This window comes from Malaclemys terrapin, chromosome 7 (assembly GCF_027887155.1).
Source record: "Malaclemys terrapin pileata isolate rMalTer1 chromosome 7, rMalTer1.hap1, whole genome shotgun sequence".
NCBI classification, from domain to species: domain Eukaryota; kingdom Metazoa; phylum Chordata; order Testudines; family Emydidae; genus Malaclemys; species Malaclemys terrapin.
Genome location: NC_071511.1, coordinates 96986369 through 97008868, shown reverse-complemented (window position 1 = coordinate 97008868; position 22500 = coordinate 96986369). Strand labels below are relative to the sequence as shown.

The 22500-nt window shown below is 38.6% G+C and overlaps 1 protein-coding gene across 3 annotated transcripts in view; it reads right to left on the bottom strand.

Moving 5' to 3' along the window:
• The window catches only part of IDE (insulin degrading enzyme), a 98952-nt gene that overhangs the window by 5675 nt on the left and 70777 nt on the right, over positions 1–22500 (bottom strand). For all 3 annotated transcript variants that reach the window (XM_054036112.1, XM_054036110.1, XM_054036111.1), the window contains exons 16-22: positions 19217–19327; positions 16545–16665; positions 13339–13430; positions 9632–9743; positions 6737–6904; positions 3497–3769; positions 211–272 (exon numbers count right to left, since the gene is read on the bottom strand). In XM_054036112.1, coding sequence (XP_053892087.1) covers positions 211–272; positions 3497–3769; positions 6737–6904; positions 9632–9743; positions 13339–13430; positions 16545–16665; positions 19217–19327 — 939 coding nt within the window. The remainder of the gene's footprint in view (positions 1–210; positions 273–3496; positions 3770–6736; positions 6905–9631; positions 9744–13338; positions 13431–16544; positions 16666–19216; positions 19328–22500) is intronic.

Sequence of the window (22500 nt, the reverse complement as noted above, 5' to 3'; positions counted from 1 at the left end):
AAATTCCCACTAAAATCATCAGGAGTTTGTAGATAAATAGTTCCACATTGACTCTTAACTGTAATATTAAGACATCTGGACCAATCATGTTACTTTTATAAGACAGGCATAAACATACTAACTTGTAATTCACACAAATAATCCCAAGCATATTTTCCTTTAGTGCCTATGTTTCTTAGTAATAAAGTTCTAAATATATGACTAACTTACCTTATAGAACTGTATGATATCGTCCTTGGTCAGGGTCTTTAGATACGCCACTTCAATGTTATCTGAACAATAAGTTTTAATTAAAACAAGTCTGCAAATAATAGTTAGTTATTATCATGATATATTTTTCAAAGTACTTTTCTTTCAAATTTAGACAGTGCAATTGACTGCAAATGACACGCTTTTCATTCTTAACTTACAAGCTACTATTTGAGTCTATGAAAAATAAATAGCAGTGGAAGCTTTAAAGAATTACACAAAATGAGCCCGTTTTGATTAAATGTGCTATAAAAGGCATATTATTTCTGAACTCCATCTTCAAAAAAAAAGAGTGAATCAGATTCATAACAGATACTGATTTTATAGATGGCTTTTATTCACATTTATTATACTTAGGTAACCTTTTATTTAGGAAATAGCAAGATGGCATGAGTTTTAAAATATATAATAAAGAAAATGTGCGTGGTCTTTAGTGTGCAGTGTGGTCCAAAGTGAAAAGGAAGGTCTTAAAAATTAGTTTTGCAGAGGAAGTGACTCAGTAGCTATAGTATATTACTAAATACAGATACATTTAAAGGTATGCAAGTCCATTGTATAATGCCACTATAAAAGTGTAATTATTACAGAAACACAGAGCCTACCATAAGGGGCAGCATAAAAGAAAGAGCAACCTTCAAATGAGGAGACTTGTGGGGCAGGAGGATCCAATTAAGAATTAAAACATACATGACTAAGAAGTCAGAGGCAGATTGGCATTAGTCCATGGTGAGTTTTGAAAAACAGAATGGAATTTTTAATTGAATTCAGAGATGATGGGAAGTCAGTGAAAATAACTGAACAGATGTTGCCCTGGTTGGGATGGTGATAAGTAAACATGGGTGGGGAAAAAAAAGTTAGATAACAAAGATGATTCAGACTTCTAACCTTTAGAGGAAAGTTAAGTTTGAATCACGTGGTGTGAAAGAGTAAGAAACATGGGACAAAGAGAGGACTTTTTTCCCCTTTGCATGAGTTGACTAACTTCTGTTTTTGTCAATTCTAGTTACACAAAAACCTTCTACTAAATTTTTCTAAATCAATGTAGGTGGATGGGAACTAAAAAGGATCAGGGAACAAGTCAAGGGAAATAAAGAACTGGGCATCATCTGTATAGAAGAGATGATCAAGGATAAGGTTACAGATAGCAATCAGTCATCCTGGAGAGAGAAGATATATGAACAAGAAGGCTACGGATGGAGACATCTGAGGCACTGGAAAGCAGGACAGAAAAGGTGTAAAGCTTCTACCTGAGATGAAAAAGCAGCAGAGAATAGGAATTTTCATGCTTCTCCCTACACCTGGAATGACATCTCATTGCCAGTATATTTCAAAAAGTGTTTTCTGAAAGTTGTACTGAGGCCAATGTATAGGACACTACAGGAGGATACACGGTTAAAGCAGTTTCTAATAGAACACTGACTACCCCAACAAAGCTGAACTTGGTATTGTGACAGGACAGCATGTTGAATGGAAAGCAGTGGAAAAGGTGGCCACAGAGTGTACAGATCATGTTTCTCAGAACCTTAGTAAATAAAGGAAGGTTGGAGACTGTACTTCTGAGCAGTAACATTCAGACACACATCAAATATAAGGCAGAGTAGATCTGGCCCTAAAACGGGACAAGTCTTTTATTTGAGAAGATAATATATGTTTTTTTTTAACTGTCAAAATGATTTATCATTTGTAAAAAGTTTACTTAGTAAATAGTGAACAAAGCCAAAATCTAAACTAGAATATTCCATTCCTTTTCTTTTTCTCTTTACCTTTTGGGAGGAGTGGGAGAGAAACATGTTTTTTATGGCAAAACCAATTTAGCTTTCTCTGTTTCAAGATGTACAAAAGTAGTAATACAATACTCTATCTAGCTCAGAATATTTCAGATAAAGATTATGGACTTGCTGGTGAAAAGAAAAAAATAGTTTAAAAGGATGAGCCAGAAGATAATATTGAAACATTTGATATAAAATTATTTTTAATTCATTTTCAGTGAGAATACTATTATTCTCACCCTAAACACTTCTCCTGTAATGTTTGTAACCTTTAGAATATAAGATTAAATCTTACAGTGACATCTAGACCTGCTCAGAACAGACAGACAACATGGTGGTTCAGACACAAGCTGTGGCCTACACTAGTGCTCCCACTGTTGCTAGCACTAGTAGAGCTGCACTGGTAGCAGAAACAGTGGGAAATTTTAGCGGGAAAAAGCCTATTATAAAGGCTAAGAATATATGCATTGTCATAAGGACTATGCAAGGTAAATATGACTGCACCTATCACAGGCACTAGGTGCACATGTAGTACAATCTTTAAAAATACATACAAAATAATTCAGGCTGACACAAAGTCAATATATAAAGCCTATCATATATCCAATCCTTTAACACCCTTGGCCTACTTTATTGGCTCATGGAACTCTGCAAAAAGAGCTGAAGATCAATGAACGTGGGCTCTGTCCAACCAACGGGGAGAGTAAATTTCAGAGCATAGGATCCTCCACTATGAACGTCCCCTGACAAATACTGCAAACTCAGGTATCCTATTGGATATCTCCCAGGATAGAAAGAAAAGACTAAAAGCACTCACACCACAAAGAAATGGATAAAATTATGCACAGAAGGCAAAAGATTAGGTCTCTAATAAATTCACTCCTATTCAGTGCAGCTGTAGTTGTAACCAATTTGCAATCAAATGTTACTTTTAGAAACAAGTGATACAGAACTTTTTAAAGATACTTACTTATCTGGGCCTACAGTGTTAATATCAGTGTGTAACCTGTAAGTTTTCCAGTTGAAAGAGAAGCGTTACCTGCTCTCAGCTCTCTCCTTTATATAGCTGCATTCATTAATAGCCTGAACTGTCCTAATTAAATTGTTAAACATTCTAAATGGAGTCCCTTGTGTGGTTTATAATATATTGGGTGAAATAGTGCCTGTTAAATTCAACAGGAGTTTTGCCATTGACTTCAGTGAGGCCAGAATTTCACCCATTATCTTTACTGAAAACGTAAAGTATATTTGACTCCTCTTTTTTTCTTGCCTTTCAAGTTATCTACTGTGTCCCTGAGAGATTCCTGGAGACTATTTCTGTGTACATTTCTGTGACAAGCGGATAAGAGAAATGCAAGAATTTTCAGTTATTAAAATCTGTTATATATTTAAATACAAGTGAAAGTTACAGTATGTTTCAGCACTTCAGCCCTCAATTTCACATTTTCATCTGACAAACAATTTTCTGTTTTTCTTACCTCTGTCAAAGTTATACTGCTGGGAAATTATTTCTCCCCAGTATTTAGCACACTCTGCAGACAACTTCTTTGGTTTATCTAGACGACGAATTGCTAAAGCTTGGATATGTTTCTGGAAGGCCTCCTCTGACATGTCTTCAATGCATTTCTCCATGGTTTTTAGGAAAGCTTCAACCCTGCTTTCCAAGTAGTGCGGTTGTTTTTCTGACTGAATAATAAACCGCAGTCCTTGTATGCCATTAGCCCGTCGGGGACCACTGAACACAATGTAACCTTGACAAAAGAGAAAAATTGCAACTGGTTAACTACATCTATATCCAGTAAAAATGTTTCAGTTTGCCTCCTCTTCAATGAATGCTGGTTATTAACAATGTAGGATACCGTGAACATCTGTTCCTTATTTGTCAACAAGCAACACACCCTGTCCCATATTTTAGGAAGTTATTCAAAGTGTCACACACTAGAACTGAATGTATGATTTTACATTGTGTGTGATTCCATGAATAAAACATTGCAGGGTTCAAAAAATAGAAGCTACATCTTGTATTTTTCAAAGTTTTCTTTTATTTCCCTGAAATGGATGTGGTTGCCCTAGAGAAGAGAAAAAAAAAAGAATGAAGAAAGGTTGTTTGTCATTATTAGTTTCTGATACCCAAATAATAGGTGTTGTTATATTGAGCATTCAGAATAATTACTTAGATCTACTATTTAGATCTAGTTACTACTTCTCTGTTTTATAAACTTATCACACACACACACACACACACACACACACAGCAGCAGAACAGTCTCATTTTGAAGTAATTTTTTCCATGTTAAACCTTCACCACTGATGTTTGGTTCAACTGTGTGCAATTTATACACAGCAATGCACTGAAATGATTTTGGAATTCATTCTACAAACTATAAAAAGGAATTTTACTAAGTGGTCCTATTCATTTATCACAATGGTTCTCAAACTTTTGTACTGGTGACCCGTTTCAAATAGCAAGCCTCTGAGTGTGACCCCCCCTTATAAATTAAAAACAACTGTTTATATATTTAACACCATTATAAATGCTGGATGCAAAGCATGGTTTGGAGAGGAGACTGACAGCTTGCAACCCCCCATGTAATAACCTCGCGACCTCCTGATGGGTCCCAACCCTCAGTTTGAGAACCCCTGATTTATCAGTTCCTGTAGCCATGTTATGGTTAACATTCCAGCAGTTGTTTCCTCTATAGAGCTGTACTACTCTCTCAATGTATTATATACTGAAAAATATCATTATGGTTTAAAACTTAAGATTCTCAGGACAGAGGAAGGCCAGTGATCCTTGTTGAAATCCATACAAATAGGAAAATTCTTAGTAAAATGATCAAACCTCCAATACTTGGCTAATACCTCTATTACACATAATGGCCCCCCCATCTATAACATTATGCAGCCATACAGACCTGTGCCTAGATACTAGAAATGTGATCCCTTAACTGTTCATGTCCATGTTTACATAGGTTTAAGTTAAAAGACCAATAGGGTTCTAATAGATTTTTTTATATCTCCAAATTAATATTCATTTTGAAAGCTATCTTTTCCAAGTTGATAACTTACATTATATTTTAATACTGGGGGGCAAGCGGGATTTACTCAAAGTGTTTACTCAGCCTAGCAGGGCATTTTGTGCTTGCTATTTTGCATTTTCATGCAATCCACACACCCCCACCTCCACACTGCTTACATGGTTGGTCACTTGTCCTTCAAACATAGCATTAGTTTACCTAAGAATAGGATCCTTCATAATGAAAAGTTCTATCAACATATAGCTTTTATTGTTGTTATTACAGTAGCACCCAAAATTTACTATGTGCTGTACTAAGGAGGATATGGATAAAGTTCATGCTCCAAAGAATTATTTGTAGATATTAAGCTAAAAGTGATTGTTTAAGGTATGATTTGCAGCCTGGCATGCCATCTAAAAAAAGACCATTCCATGTGTAGTCTGTGTTGTGGAAGAAAGGGCAATGACAGTTTTGGGAAAGGAAGAGTGGTTTTACTATTGTAAACACCCACCTAACAGAGAGGCAAGTTTAGTGAATGCAGTTTAATGAACTCAGCAAGAAGACTGTGAGGCTTCATTTTTTTCATTTTGCTGCAATTTGATAATTTAAGCTCTCTCTTGTGTGGTCGTGTCTCTGCCTAATGGAATAGCAGCCACTGGATAAAACACAGGCAAACAGTGGCTCTGTCTCTGACATGGGAGAGGAATCCGAGAGTTGTAGAGGCATTGGTGAAAAATTTCATTTGAATTAGCTCGGATACATGTGCAGTCACATTGTTACTAACCATAGGTCAAACCTACGGCTTTGTAAGCATTATTGCTTACCACTTCCCAGAAAGGCAGTAAGAACAGGAGTACTTGTGGCACCTTAGAGACTAACAAATTTATTTAGGCAGTGTCACTGATTCTCAGTCAGTATTGCTCAGTTTTCTTCTGGCAGTCATTTAGCTTTGGGAAGCTGATCTAATAATCCCATCCTCTCCTGTCATTCACAGCTTTAGATGAAAGAACAGGGGTACTTGTGGCACCTTAGAGACTAACAAATTTATTTGAGCATAAGCTTTCGTGGGCTACAGCCCACTTCATCAGATGCATAGAACGGAACATATAGTAAGAAGATATATATACATACAAACAACATGAAAAGGTGGAAGTTGCCATACCAACTCCAAGAGGCTAATTAATTAAGATGAGCTATCATCAGCAGGAGGGGGGGAAAAAAATCTTTTTTAGTGATAATCAAGATGGCCCATTTCAGACAGTTGACAAGAAGGTGTGAGGATACTTAACATGGGGAAATAGATTCAATTTGTGCAATGACCCAGCCACTCCCAATCTCCATTCAAGCCCAAGTTAATAGTATCTAGTTTGCAAATTCAGCAGTTTCTCGTTGGAGTCTGTTTTTGAAGCTTTTCTTTAGATGAGGTGGTTTCTATATAGCCAGTAAGACACCATCTTTTTCTGGAGTGAGGCAGTCTTCAAATATTTCAGTCTTGATCTTAAAAGTTATGCTTTTTTCATCTCAGTTTACCTTTGTGAACTGTATAGTCTTTGGGGTCTCCATTAGTTAAAATAACTTGTTTACCAAATGTCCTTTAAATGGCATTCAGGGAGCAGGGTAGAAGCAGAGCTATAGAAAGTTTATCATCATACTTATCCTTATTTATTACTGAGATATGGAGGATCACTCTGGGAAACTCACCTAACTGTTCCTTAGTACGCAGAGTGTTGAAGCAAGGCTCTGATATAATTTGACAGAAGAGCTCCAAAAACATATTCTCAGAAGTACTCTGCATATCTGTCTGGTAATATATTTCTATGCCACAGTTGTTATGAACTTCATTCCTCTGTTGATAGACAAACCAACCCCCTAAAAGAGAAAATTAAAGTAAAGTAATTAGACTCTCTCTCATACACACACCTTCCCAAATAGAGTCCAAGTAGAAAAAACAGACAGTCTAGCTGCAGATAGAATCTGATTACAAGAAAAAGACAGATTCAAAGCAGATCTTCTATTAATAATCAGGCAACCTGTTCACCAACCTGTGGGAGAAAGACTTTTATAGTATGTTCACAAGGTTAACAAATCCTAGCTTGGCGAGTCACATAGGTAAGTGAATTCCAAAAGCCAAGAGTCCTCGCAGAGAACACCGTGCCGATGCCTCCTCTCTTATAATGATCTCAAATGCCTCTGCTGATTTCCCACTGATTAGACTTGGAGACTACTGCATCCATCATATCCCTACCTAGAGGTGGTCCCTATGGATCAGAATTGAGGTACATTTGTGTGGTTGGAGGAGAAGCTTGCACTGCCTCTCCCGTGCTTTGTTTGTTCTGTAAACAGAAGACTTCAATTTCTACGACAGTCAATCCAACAGATTTATAAGCATTAAAAGTAATTCAACAAGTAATACCAATAGCTTCTTTGGTACAAGGCATTTCCTATAGGCTAATGATCAGCTAGAGATTATGGCTTTTGGCTGTACATTAGCTATCTATTCGTACATATTCTCAGGAATTGTCCTCAATCTCCGTAGTAATTATTGCTTAAATCTTGACTTTTTGGCAGTGCACAAAAAATTGAGTACTATAAATAAATTCTGTAAAATCACCCTACGTTAAAAAATAATCAGCTATTAGACATGGCAAGAAGTTATTTGGATAGAAACTACACTTTACTCAATGAAGCGAAGGCAGCAGCACATCATTGAGTGTACAAATGCAAAAAAATGAAAGTTGTTCTCCAGGAGCTCTGGTCATTCAATGTGGACATTAATACCTCATACAGAATGAGGCAGGGCTCTCACTGACTGTGTAGAATAAGGAAGGGCTCAGATTATATTTCACATGCACCTACACACTAAACGTAAAATTTGTGTCAATTAACATATGCATGCATGTGCAAAGCAAGGAGAATGTTGGCACGTAATTAGAAATATTATTATACTGTACCAAAACACACTGCAAATGCACAAAGTACATTTAAACCCTTTTAACCCTGTCAAAATGTCAAGGTTCCACACCAAAACCCCAATACACTAGAGCTATTAGAAAGAGAGAAAGAAAACTGCACAGCAGTGTCGGTCCTGACGTGAATAATGGCACCAGAGCGCCCTATTGTACTGACACCAAAGGTGGTGAATGCTGCCAGGGAAGCATGTGTGGCGCCAACTGCAGAAGAGGTTCCTGGCACTGTGGTCCTCCAATACCAATTCTGATACCAGCTCTATCCCTACTACTGGAAGAGGAATGCTGGGATGTGGTGCCAACAGGCATGAGGGTTCAGTGGCTCGCTATAGATGGCACAGACCTGGAAAAGTCCTAGACCAATGGTGAGGTTGGGACCAAAAGGCAAAGGAGGTATGCGGCTGCCTGGTACACTGATGAATAAACACAGTCTGTACTGGCATCTCCCTCATCGGTAACAGACTCAATGGATGCCCGGGAGTGGTTTCTGACCTTCCCACTCAGTACCGGGGAAGGGTCACAGGCACCCATGCCTTCCTGCCCACCACCATCAGCTCCATCTCAGTCTGCGCTTTTCCTGAAGGAGGCAGAAGAGTTACCCAGAGAACTAGAGTGGTCGTGGCTTGTCTTATGTGACATTTCATCGGCACAGTTGACAGGGAACAGTTTCTCCACCTCTTCAGAGAGGCACCTGCTCCCACACGTGAAGCAGTCGCAGTTTCAGAGCCTGAGGGTAATTGTTGGCCTGATGAAGGCCTCTGTACCAGATCAGGCTGCATGGCCTGCTCGAGGGGAAAGTCCCAGGCCACCTGAGTCCTTTTATTGAACAATCTGCAGATCAAACAATGCTCTTTAAGGTGGTCCTTGCCAAGATAGAGCAGGCACCACGTGTGAGGAGCATTGTTAGAGATCGCTCCCCCACATGAAGGGCAGGGCAGTGTTTAAACCCTGGTGAAGGCATCAACAGAGAAAAAAACCTACTAAAGCTAACACCAACTACTAACTACCACTCAATACTAACTATATACAATAAACAACTATGCTAAATCTGATTGCAAGGATGTAAGGTAATACCACACAGAGCTCCGACTTCAGCCATGGGCAGTAAGAAGGAACTGAGGGGAAGGAGTCAGGGTGGTGCCACCTCAGATAGCTAGGGATGGGGCCACAGCCATGAGGCATGAGTGCTGTCCCTCTACAGGTATTGCTAGGCAAAATCTCTGGCTCCGGTGCACTAAGCACGCACAAACCTAATGGAATAAATGTCTGCATCCACTCAAAGAACAGTTGTTACTTTAATGTTATTTTGCTTCAAACTGCTGTGCAAGCCACTTCTGTATTCATCCTTCACATCAACACTCCAATATATTAAGCAGCTAAATACTATTTTATAGTTGTACAAAAAACAGTTACTGAGCATAACAGAAAGATTAATGTCACAGACCTACCTGTACTACTTTTCATATAATGAAATTTCCCATTTAATTCTGCAAGATTTACAGTGCAAAATCATTTGAAGTTGCTTTCTAGACAAACTACAGGTAATATTCACTTCAAAAGTCATTAGAAGACACCAGGAAACAGCTTTAAATTACTTGCTTTATAACATAGAAAAAATAATTCAACTTACTGTCAGGAAGCTGCACTTCTCTATATCTTACTAGCTGACTCGGAAGGAGGGGCTTTGTATGAACATGCTCAATGAGAGTGTCCTCAACCATTTGCATAATTCCTAATGCAGCCTGGGAAAGAAGATATTAATTTCAAGTTGTTTATTTAGTCTTTGACAATCCTAAATCTGGCAGCACACTGAAGGACCGCAGTTATTGTTGGTAAGATGAAAAATCAGAAATGGAAGGATGGAATGGTTAATTTAAAACAAAGTATAAGAAAGTGAAAAATAAGGTGGAAATAAGTGAGATTATTTTCCCTACATTAGTTTATTTATTTTTATTTTACTTATTTATTTTATTATCATTATTTATTTTATAGTAACCCAGTGCTACTGGCGAGCACCTTCAGCTACATTCATCTTTACACATTTAGCTAAACATTTTGGACCTATTCTTAATGTGCTCTCACTTTCTTACCCTTGAAGTATTTATCTGTGCAAACTTGGAAACTGCATACGTACTCCCCAATTTATATACAAATGACATTTTGTTAGCTGTTAATTTGGTTTCGCCAAGTCTTTCTATATCAACACAGCTATTCACCCCATTTTGTTACGCTGGTGGAGTTGGGACTGTTGGGATCAAGGCAGTCCCTTTTATATGGGGATAAAAAAAAAAAATCTCAAGATTTTTTTTTCCTGTTCCATCTGCTGATAAGGAGAATAGAAAAATAATTTTATCCAGCAGCCAGTGACAACTGATAACTCAGTCTACGCAAGTGAAATTTACTTGCTGCCAGATTAACAGTTGCAGGCCCGCACTTTAGGGCTGGAATTTTCAAGAGTCTAATGGAATCAGGCTCCAACTCCTAGTAAAAATAAATAAGAAGTTCCTAACGCCCTTAGGTGAATCCCTTCCTAAAATCCTAAATATTTCCTGTAGGGAGGGACAACACAAGTTTCAAAAGTACACTAGAGCATCTTGAGTAAAAAAAATTAGGACCACCATATTTTCTTATTCTTCAAATCTGAGATCCAGGTTTCCCAGGGAAAAGTCAACTAAAATTTTCTTCTCCTAGCATATGTTGGCATACAGAGATGCTGCAGGAAGCAGTTTTTAGACCCCAATTCAACAAAGCATTTAAACACGTGAGTAATCCTGCCCCTATTTGTCAAAGCACTTAAGCACAAACTTCAGTGCCACTGAAGTCAATGGAATTTAAAGCATGTAGTTTACTGTGTAGGGATGGGATGGGATGACTCACATGCTTAAATACCTTGCTGAGTTAGTGCCTTTGTGCCCACAAACACAGCACACATAATTAAGAAGTCAAAAAAGAGAGAGAGAAGGTATGTGAAGGTAGCAGACCAGCTGTTACCATTTTTAATTGAAAACTATAAACTTCATTTGTTCTTTCAGAAACTTTACCAGATTTTTTTCACTACAGTATACAACATACAAACATCAATACATGGCAATTAACATGACAGGAAATGCTGAAGTAACGTAGTTTGGATGCAACATTGGTCATAGTTCTAAAGACAGAGTAAAATTTATAGAAGTGCCTAATCGACTGTCCGTGAGACCTAGACTCCTAAGACCCTAAGCTAGTATTGAAAAAGAATCATAGAATCTTAAGTCACTTGGGCACTTTTGAACATTTTATCAAGATGCTCCAATATGTGAGTATACCCATAGACGTCGATTACATTGCTGTGCTTTAGTTATTAAATGTGGATGTTAATTAATATTTTAATTGAATAGTTCTTAAAATGATAAATTCAGATTTTCCTTTAATGTCAAATATAATTAGCTTTTTATAACTACACAATACAGTGTTTATTCCTAAGCAGTTCTAAAGTTATAGCCATTTTCAGTAAATCTACAGTTTCAACCTAAACAGCATCAAATACATAGGATATTTGAAGTTCAGGTGGTTTTATGAAAAATTGGTCTTTAAAAAAAAAAAAAAAAAAAAAAAACCACGCAGCAGGGATTTCAGTAAATTACATTAAAAACTACACTTTAATGAAAAAAGTCTTTAAAACCTGACTGTGATGATGGAGGAGGAGGGGGCGGACAGGGTGTGTGTGAACAATATGTATGCCAACATTTTTTAAAAGTCTGGCCTCACTTAGATGTGTAACTTCAAACAGCTTGATTGTTAAGTGCCATGGCTTACATGTTGAAAAGTATAGCAACTTATTACAAAATCTGCTTCAAAATTCTATGCAGAAGCCCAAACCTCTTACTTTGTTCTGCCATGTAAACTCATAACACAAAATGGTTTCTTGCAGAACACCTGCAAAAGATCTCTAAATTTATGAAGGAAAAGAAATGGAAAAAAAAGGGATGAGGGAAATATAGGAAATTTCAAGGCAAAGCCAAAATAATATGTATTCTACTCTAGAAAACAACAAATTACCACAGAATATTTATGCCACGGTGTCACTGTGAGCACCATTAGCCTACTATTAAGCAGAAATCAACACCCTATTGTGGCAAAATACAAACGTCAGAATAGAAGTCTAAGCAGACAGGTAGATTGCAAGGAGCTCAGAAGAAGCTTGCAGTTCATTTCTGATCACCATGGTCTCCAAACACATAGATGCACCATATGCAGTGATGTATATTTTTATCCCTCCAAAAGCCACCCACACGACTGCTTACAGAAAACATCTTTTTCTCATGATTGGGTCGCATAATACATGTCAGCACAATACAGGCCTCGGTCCTGAGTAATTCTGTGGTGCTTTATAGAGGAATTTAATCACATCTTGTTCACATATAGAGGGGGTTAGGAGGAAGATGGGATTATTCTTTCGTTTACATTTCCACACAAAAAATGTAAAAAAATTAAAAAACAACTTTCCTGGAGCTCTTATTTAAAGCTCCAACTTTCTATATCCTATCCTTCTGGCTCTTTCCCTCACTGCTGCTGGCCACTTCCCTCTCCACGCTCTCACTGCTGACCTGCAGTGTTTTAAGATACGATAGTCTAGTGCTAGTGTACTTTCCACTAGACTAGTATAGAAGCACGTCTGTATCACATTTATCCAAAGATCTGAGTGCATTTACAAATACTGCATGTAACAATAGCTTTGTGAGAGAGTTAAAATATTAAAATGGCTGCATCTATTCCCATGGGGCTGATATAGCAGCATTCCCAATAGTATCATGACAGAAGTGCAACTCATTAAAGTTTTAATGAAGGACACATTAAATAGTCTGTGCCTCTTACTAGCAGTGCCCTCTTACTTTCACAAGGAAAAGGAACTAGAACTCTGATTTATGGACCCACACACCTTAGCCTTGTACTTAATGCTTCACTTTGAAGGATTCTGATTTTTTTAAACTTTGCTAGTCAGCTGAGTCACATGTCTGAAGCTTGTAAATGGAAAACCAGGAGCTGTACCACACAGTTACTTTTGCAGTCTAATTACTTACTGTAATGACATGCAATGCAGACTTTAAACTATTTAGATCATAAACTGTTTTCTTACAGTAAATCTCAAATACCAACATTCAAAGGGACATTGAGCCTGACAGGCAGCAGACAAAACATCATCATGATATACTTGCTGTAAAACAGCTAAAAATTAAGTGAAGACTATGAAATCATATTTGGCAAAAACTGATTTAAAACTTTGGACGATTAACTAAACCCTTGGTTTTAAATCCTGTTTTTAAATACAAACTATTTCTATTAAAGAAAATATCAGACCTGTTTTGTTATATTGCCATGGAGAAGAGCCTCGATGTGTAACCGTGACAACAGTTGAGATATAAAGGCCTTGAGGCGGGGAAGAGTGACATCTAGAATAGATAAATAGACAGTTAAATCAATCACATGATTTTTTTACATTACAGGGAATTGACCTCGTCTTCAGCAGATATGATCCGTTTCTTGGAGAAAAGGGAAAATCATAATAGTCAAAAGCAATGGATTTTTCCTTAAAAATTCATTGTTGGAAAGTTTCCAGGTTTAAATATCAGCACTTATTGCATAGTTTGCTTTGCTTAGAATTCACTTAGCATCTGACCCAGATTCCACTAAGAAAAAACAACAACAACAATCCTGCTCTCCAATCATGCTGAACACACATTCACTCTCCAGAGAAAATAGTTACCATCATTTAGGTGGGACTGAGAGATAAAGCTGTAGCTATTAACTACATAAAGAACATGTGGCTTACAATTCTCCTGGAAGTTACAGTACATTACTATCTAGACTAAAACAATTTCTGAACTCAAATTTCCGTTTTATAGTAATTAGCAATAAATCATGTAAATTAAGAATTATTTTGTGTATAATATATATACATACCTGTACATGCACACACACACCTGATTCTCATATTTTAAACACTTTTATAATCAGTATTACTCTTGTCCATAAAGCAAAATACAATTTACATATTAGAATCAATAGGCAGAATCAGCAGACTAAGAGACAGTCCCCTGGTATGAGCACTGACTTTGGAGTCAGGAGACCTTGGGTCCATTCACTGGCTCTGCCACAGACTCCCTGTGTGACCTAGGGAAAGTGCCTTATTCTTTCTGTGCCTCATTTTCTTATCTGTAAAATGGGGATAATAGCACTTCCCTATCTCTTACTACAACCCCAAAAACACACACCATTTCCAATTCTTTCCTCACCCCAAATCAATTATTAGTTGCTCTCACTTCGTTAGTCATATCTTCTATTTAAACTTTGTCTCCTGGAAAAGGCAAGGGGTCTCTTATTGTTTGTGTAATTAGTCTCTTAATTCTGACAAACATTTGTCAGCAGTACATAGGGCCAGGGTCATCTGGTAGTGGTGGTGAGGATGATAGTAGTAAAAAATCAAACCAAAAAATCATTGTCCCTCAAGCAGATCTCTAATGTTGCAAGACAGTTAGACTTTAACCTCTTTGAACAGTAATTCAGTGTTAAATTGCCATGTTATGGACACTCAGAATTAAACTTTAAATGGATTCTGATAAGGGACAGAAGTTAGTAAATATAAAAAAGGATCTGCAATTCCTAGGAAGAGGAAAGGAGTGTCCTTTATCAGGCTGACCCTGCTCTCGCTGAAATTAATGCTAGTTTTGCCACTGACTTCAGTAGGGCCCATTAACACTGTACAGACACAACAGAACAAAATATTTAGGGCCCCGTCCCAAAGCTACTCTGTACAGTCAGGCCGTGCACTAGTATAAAGCCTAGGGTTGCCAACCCTCCAGAATTGGCCTGGAGTCTCCAGGAATTAAAGATTAATCTTTAATTAAAGATTATGTCATGTGATGAAACCGCCAGGAGTAAGTCCAACCAAAAGTGGCAACCCTAAAGCCCCCTATAGCGTGTATAGAGGACTGCCTGCATGGAGCAGTTTTCAGGATCAGAGCCTTAAATAGTGGGGTGCAACAATATACAGTATAGTCAGCTTCTGACCATACTGGATTTTTCTTTCCCTCTAAAATGATTTTTCATTGGCATCTTTTAGAGTCGAATACATCAACCAAGAATGATTAAATAACTATCCTGCAGTACTACCCAGAAGCCTCAATCAGAAACAGGGCCTCATTATGCACTGTACAACCACAGAGGTATTCCCAAGAGTTCCTGTTGGAAAAGATTTATACAATTTGTTTTTAAATTTTGTTGCTGATATTTTTCTGGTAAAAGCTTTTTCTTGCAATAATTAAAGGGTATACAGTGCCCAATATATTTTAAGCCTGCCTCAGTAGCAAGTGTACAAGATGTGCACACTCACCTCTTTATAAATATCTCATCAAGGGAAACAGAGTGAGGGAAGGGCAAGTTCACATCTTTGCTCATGATAGCCTTCAGCTGAAAGCAGTATTTAGTAAGCCTTGTTTAATAGGGTGGTAAGATGTCTGAAAATTAGAAGATGGGAAGCAGCTATCAAAAGATAGAAATATAGGGCCAAATCCTGCCCACTTCACTAATATGAGCAGTCCCAACAAAGTCAAAACTTGCATGAGAAAGGCAAGCTAGATTTGGCCCTAATTTACATCTTTTGGAAGATTTGTTGGGAATGGTCCAAGGAGATAGTCACCATCTTCTTTCTGCAGACTGCTCCAACAGCAGCCCATTCTCATGTCAGGCCGGAGTGGGGTACTACATGTAAAGTTCACTAGCCTCTGCTAAAATTATAAATACATCCTCAGATTATTTTGAAGTTGTTGGTAATTTTTATATTTTAAATTACCCTCCCCAGTGAATATAGCGAGGGATCTGTTCTTCATTAAGGACTATTTGCATGAAAAGTTTGTAGGCTTTTTTCCAGATATTTTTGAGACAGCGGTCATCAAAAAATAAATACATAATTTTTAAAAAAATCTTAAATTCCCAAACTAAAATCTAGTAACTAAAAAAAATTAATAGTTTTTTCTCAAACTTTAAACACACCACGAGGCAACTGCTGTACAAATGTTGCAAAACATGTAGCTCCATTAATGTTGATTAAGTAATTACTTGTGAGGACAACAGACTATGTCCCCATTCAAAAATCGAAACTCTTAACTCTACTAAGGCTTGGTCTACACTAAACCCCCAAATCGAACTAAGGTACGCAACTTCAGCTACGTGAATAACGTAGCTGAAGTCGACGTACCTTAGCTCGAACTTACCGCGGTCCAGACCCGGCAGGCAGGCTCCCGTGTTGACTCCGCGTACTCCTCGCGGCGAGCAGGATTACCGGAGTCGACGGGGAGCACTTCTGAGTTCGATTTATCGCGTCCAGACAAGACGCGATAAATCGAACCCAGAAGTTCGATTGCCTGCCGCCGAACCAGCGCGTAAGTATAGACAAGCCCTAAAACAATACAAAGCTCAGGATTCTAAACATGACAAAAAAGTCAAAACAGGCCAAAATAGTGAATTCGGTAAAAGAAACAAACAGTTAAAAATTGGCAGGAACTCACCATCTAGAGCTTCTTTTAATTCATCTTTGGTCCAAGCAACTTCTGTCATCAACAGTCGGAGGTAATACATAGCATGCTGGTGAGGCTGTTCAGCTCGAAAGTTGTTAAGTGATCGCATGTACTAACAAAGTTGAAATAGGACGTTCAAGAATTACAAAACTTAGCTTCTGAATATAACAGCAACATCACCCTGAATTACTTGGCTTTGTATACAACACAAAATACCACATTCAAGATGCCAGCAACTATTCTACACTTTTGAGTAGCATAATACGGTAATTGGATTGAACTATGCTCATGATGATGCAGCTTTGCTTACATGATGAAACTAGCTTAGTTCCTAGCTTCTTCAATTTTGACAAAAACATGAAAGAGTACATTTTTTCATTAATTCATTATGACCAATATTTTTAATTATTCTAATCAAGGCCTATACATTCTGTGGCAACTATTACCAAATTCATTGCTAGCTGCAAATTATAACTAATTGTCCAGTGCCCTAGTCTCACACGGTCAGACAGAGGCAGGGGCAGCTACATACAAGAGGAACAAGAAAAGAATCTATCCTTGTGAGCAGGGCTGTGACAACTGTTCTTTTGTTCAGTTTGCATCCAGGCAAAATAAACACAGTCATCTCCTCAAACAGAAAGAATGAAAAGAGCAAGCTAACAGTCTTGGCAATGTGGGATCTACTGGGTCCCCATACAACCACAGGTAAGCATAGCCTCAATTTCACAAGAGAAAGTCAACTGCTTTTCAGAGGCCAGTGGGTAGGTGGGAAATGCAACCCCTGAGACCATAAGGTGAGAGGGCTTTGTCTGGACTGACAGGAAAAAAGAGCAGTATCTCCTTTAAGAGTTCCCTCCCACATGGAAATTGGGAGAGGGTGGAAGGCATCACCTAAGCCTGCAGGCAGGTCAGTAGGACTTAGGTAAGCCACTGGCCCCCTGCACACCTGCAGAGAGTATACAAACCCTACTCCCTCCAGCTGAGCCCCCTCCTAACCCAGGATTAGTTTAGGTCTGGATTTCCCCCCCTCCGTTATGGGCACTGTACTAATTGCCTCATTTGTGACTGGGAATGACTTACACCCCACCATGATCAATCTGGCAGTGAGGGGGAGTGTGAGTGTGAGTGTTTTTTCCTTCCCCATAGCAGCTCAGGGACCTGGTAGAGTAGATCAGGAGGTAAGATTCAAGATGTCACAACTTAGCAGGTGCCAGGTGTCCAGTGCAGCTACTCATTCCATAGGGGTCCAGTTCTGTGTAAAACTGGAATTTGAAGTGGATTTAGGGGAAGGCATCCCCTAAAGAAAAGGGGAAACAAGGTTAGGCCTCCAAGTGTCCGCTGCAACACAGCCCCTTAACCTTCATACAAGGGGAGGGGAGGGGCTGGAACCAGCGTTGGAGGGCTGATGGCACCACATCCCTTGCATCTTGTCTTTCTTTCTGTGTTTCTGGGACAAAAGAGGAAAAAGTTGGTGGAGACTGCCTTCCCCGTTTCATAAGAAGAAAGGAGCTGACCCTTTCTTAACATGGATGAGCTTGTGGGAGAAGAAAATGCAACTTTTCCTCATTAGATTTTGCTTTTTTTTTTTTTTTGGTTTTTCTTTTATATTGTTACACACATGGATATAAATACAATAAAAATTGTACATTAACACAAAATATGCAAAATAATGAAAAATAAATTCTGAGATAAAACTCCCCTGAGTTCTAGAGACATAAATGAGAAAATCTCTCATAATAAATAAAGGAAAATCCCCAAGAAGTATGCATCATAGATAATGTATAGATATATTTAGAAATTTCTTTGGGGTTTTCCTTAGTTTTAAATTTAATTTTAATCTGTTTTATGCTGCCACGTGTGTCAGTTTACCACAGTAATGAGATTCAACGTGCCACATATATATAGACCCTGATATTAGACTAAATCTTCCTTATATTTGATATTCACCTATTTGAATATTAAAATTAAAAGTTTCCTGTTACATTATATAATGCTTTCCTCTTATGTAAAAAACTCCAATGTAAACAATTACATTTCTAGACTGAACTAACAAAAGTAACAAAGAAGTTGTAACCTATTTCAAAAGTTTTAAAAAAAAAACATTTGTAAAATGCAGTATATGAATATGGATCACTGAATTTTGTGCCAGTTTTTACTTCCAGAATTCTGCATATCCTGCATATCCATGTACTTCATCCTACACCATGAAATGGGTTATGATCCCCTGGATCCAAAGGGGTCACAACCATCCCTCCTATCTATCCTATTTCTTTATGGCTAGGTCAGACTGAAATCCTAAAATCTTTTTCTTGTTGAAAATGGGATCGGAGTATAGAAAAGTTTGAGAACCACTGTTCTACTCTTTTTATAAATGAAAGGCATAATCCAGCAGTTACAAAAAGTTCACCACACATTTTGCCTGAATAAAGACTGTAGGGCCAATACTTTTGAAGTTGTACAACTGTCATTTAAATACTTGGCTAGAAGTTCACCCAAAACTGAAGCCAATAGCAAAACTCCCATCAACTTCAGTGGGCTAGGATTTCACCCTATACTTTTGGGCAGATTTAGCTCTCAAATTCCATTAAAATGTTCACATTTCACTCAGTCAATATATTCTGTTTTAAATTATCCCAATCACATTAAAATTCCATAGAGCTTACCGCTTCCTTGATAATTTCAAATCTTTTCTCATCAATCTCAAAGGTGGTCATTTTTTCAATGATCTTCTTTAACAAGATATGCTGCTTGTCATTATAACCTTTTACAGAAAGCTATGGAAAGAGTGCATAAGTTTCTTTAAATTTGAAAAGTCAAAGAGCAATTTCTAAAAAAAAAAAAATTTTTAAGTGTTTATAATGGCCTAAAACTCATACATCCCAATTAGAAAAAACACAGGTATTTGACTAAATCAATTTAAAATCAATTTTACTCACAAGGCGGTATAATATTGATGAAGACAATACTGTATGTCTTGGTGGTTTTACATGCAAAGGACAAATATAAATTCACTGTAGCTTAATAAAGAGCAATGTGTCTGAGTATAAACTAACTGTTTATTAGTATGAAAACAACAAAGAGTCTGGTGGCACCTTAAAGACTAACAGATTTATTTGGGCATAAGCTTTCGTGAGGTTTTTACTCACGAAAGCTTATGCCCAAATAAATCTGTTAGTCTTTAAGGTGCCACCAGACTCTTTGTTGTTTTTGTAGATACAGACTAACACGGCTACCCCCTGATACTTGTTTATTAGTATGGGCTCTAGTCAGTAAAGTATGTTTGAAGTACTCAAAAATGTTTTTCACTATGGACTTCTCATATTAGTAATAAAAACTAGCTTCCTAGTCTCCTCAAATGTTACCCCAGAAACCTATTTTCAACTCTATATTTAATTTTCCCTCATGACCCATAAATAAATATATTTTACTGGGATGGTAGTAAATAATATTAGGAGACTAGAGTGAGCGTGGACACCTGCAGTCATAAAAGTCAGTATGATGCTAGCTTACAAAACCCAGGGTGTTAGAATCATAGAATATCAGGGTTGGAAGGGACCTCAGGAGGTCATATGGTCCAACCCCCTGCTCAAAGCAGGACCAATCCCCAATGTTAGTCTCAAATGTTATAAGATATGGGTACCTCTATACAAAGTCTTGATAAGGCTGCATATGGGGTAATATGCACCTGGTTATTAATCACCTAAATTACAAAATGAATATATATAAAATACAAAGAAAGGCTACATAATTATTTCATGCTTTGAAGAATATCTGATGAGAAAAGGCTCCAAACAAAGGAAAATACAAGATGCAAGTCCTGTTTGCAGGAATCAAAAGGGGACACACACATTATGATCACAGAATCACAGAAATGTAGGACTGGAAGGGACCTTGATGGGTCATCTAGTCTAGTCCCCTGCACTGAGGCAGCACTAAGTATTTTCTAGACCAGGGGTGGGCAAACTTTCTGGCTAAATTGCCACACCTGGGTGGGGAAATTGCATACAGAGCCATGAATGTAGGGCTGAGCCAGGGTTGGAGTGTGGGAGGGGGTGCGGTGTGCAGAAAGGGGCTCAGGGTAAGGGGTTGGGGCACAGGAAGGGGTGCAGCAGGGGGATCAGGGCAGTGGATTGGGGTGCAGCAGGAGGCTCAGGGCGCGGGGTGCGGCAGGGGGCTCAGGGGAGGGGGCTCGGGGTACAGGCCTGGCGCCACTTACCAGGAGGACCCAGTTGAAGAAAACTGTTGATGCTTGCGACCCAACAGAACTGGGGATGAGGGGTTTGGGGTGTGGGAGGGGCTCAGGGCTGGCGCAGAGGGTTGGGGTGCAGGGGTGAGGGCTGCGGGGTGGGGCTGGGAATGGGGGGTTCAAGGTATGGGAGGGATCTCTCACCTGCAGGCACTCCCCCCCAACCGCAGCAGAGTGCAGAGCTGGTGCTCGGGGCGGGGGCAGCGCGTGGAGCCCTGTGGCCACCCTGCCTAGAAGCCGGACCCACTGCTGGCCGCTTCCAAGGTGCAGTGCGGTGTCCGAACAGGTAGGCACTAGCCTGCCTTAGCTGGGCAGCACCACCAACGGGACTTTTAATGTCCCGGTTGACGGTGCTGACCAGAGCCGCAAGGGTCCCTGGGTGCTAAGGAAAGTGACCCAGTGCCTTACAAGCCGCGACCCAGTACCCGAACTTTGAAAAACACTACCTTAGGTAATTTGTTCCAGTCCTTAACCACCATAAGGTGAGACAATTTTTCCAAATGTCTACCTAAACCTCTCTTGCTCCAAGATCATATGAAACGGTATCAAAAGCCTTACTAAAGTCAAGATATATCACATCTGCTGTGTCCCCCCCCATCCACAAGGCTTGTTATCCTGTCAAAGAAGGATATTAGGTTGGTTTAACATATGTTGAAAAATCCATGTTGACTATTACTTATCACTTTATTATTTTCTAGGTGCTTACAAACTGATTGTTTGATTATTTGCTCAATTATCCTTCTGGGTACTGAAGGTAAGCTGACTGGTCTATAATTCCCTGGGTTGTCCTTATTCCCCTTTTTATAGATAAGTACTATATTTGCCCTTTTCCAGTCCTCTGGGATCTCTCCCATCTGCCACAAATTCTGAAAGATAATCACTAATGGCTCAGAGATCTCTTCGGCCATTTCCTTAAGTGTTCTAGGATGTATTTAGCCAGACCCTGCCAACTTGAAGACATCTAAATTGTCTAAATGATTCTTAACTTTTTTTCCTCTTTCCTATTTTAGCCTCAGAGCCTACTGTGATGTTAGTCATCCAATCACGGCTAACCTTTCGGTGAAAATTGGAAAGAAGAAGAAAAAAAAAAAAGGCATTTAACACTTCAGCCTTCACGGTGTTCTCTCTTATTGCCTCCCCCCCCCCCCCTCATTAAGTAAGGGGACAACCCTGTCCTTGGTCTTGCTTCTAATATATTTGTAAAATGTTTTTTGTTACCCTTTATATCCAATAGCTAGTTTAATCTCGTTTTGTGCCTTGGCCTTTCTACTTTTGTCCCTACAAGCTGCTGGTGGGTTTTTATTTTTTTAATATTCATCTTTCATAATTTGACCTATTTTCCACTTTTGATAGGACTCTTTTTGAGTTCAGGTCATTGAAGATCTTCTGGTTATGCCAAGATGCTCTCTTATTATACTTCCTATCTTTCCTACACATTGGAATAGTTTGCTCTTGTGCCTTTAACAATGTCTCTTTAAAAAAAACTGCCAACTCTCCTGAACTCTTTTTGCCCCTTAGACTTGCTTCCCATGGGATCTTACATACCAAGTCTTTGGGTTTGCAAGTCTGCCTTCTTGAAATCCACTGGCTTTATTGTGCTTTCTTCTCTCCTACCATGAACTCTATCATTTCATGATCACTTTCACCCAACTGCCTTTCACCTTCAAATTATCAACCAGTTCCTCCTATCTAAAACAGCCG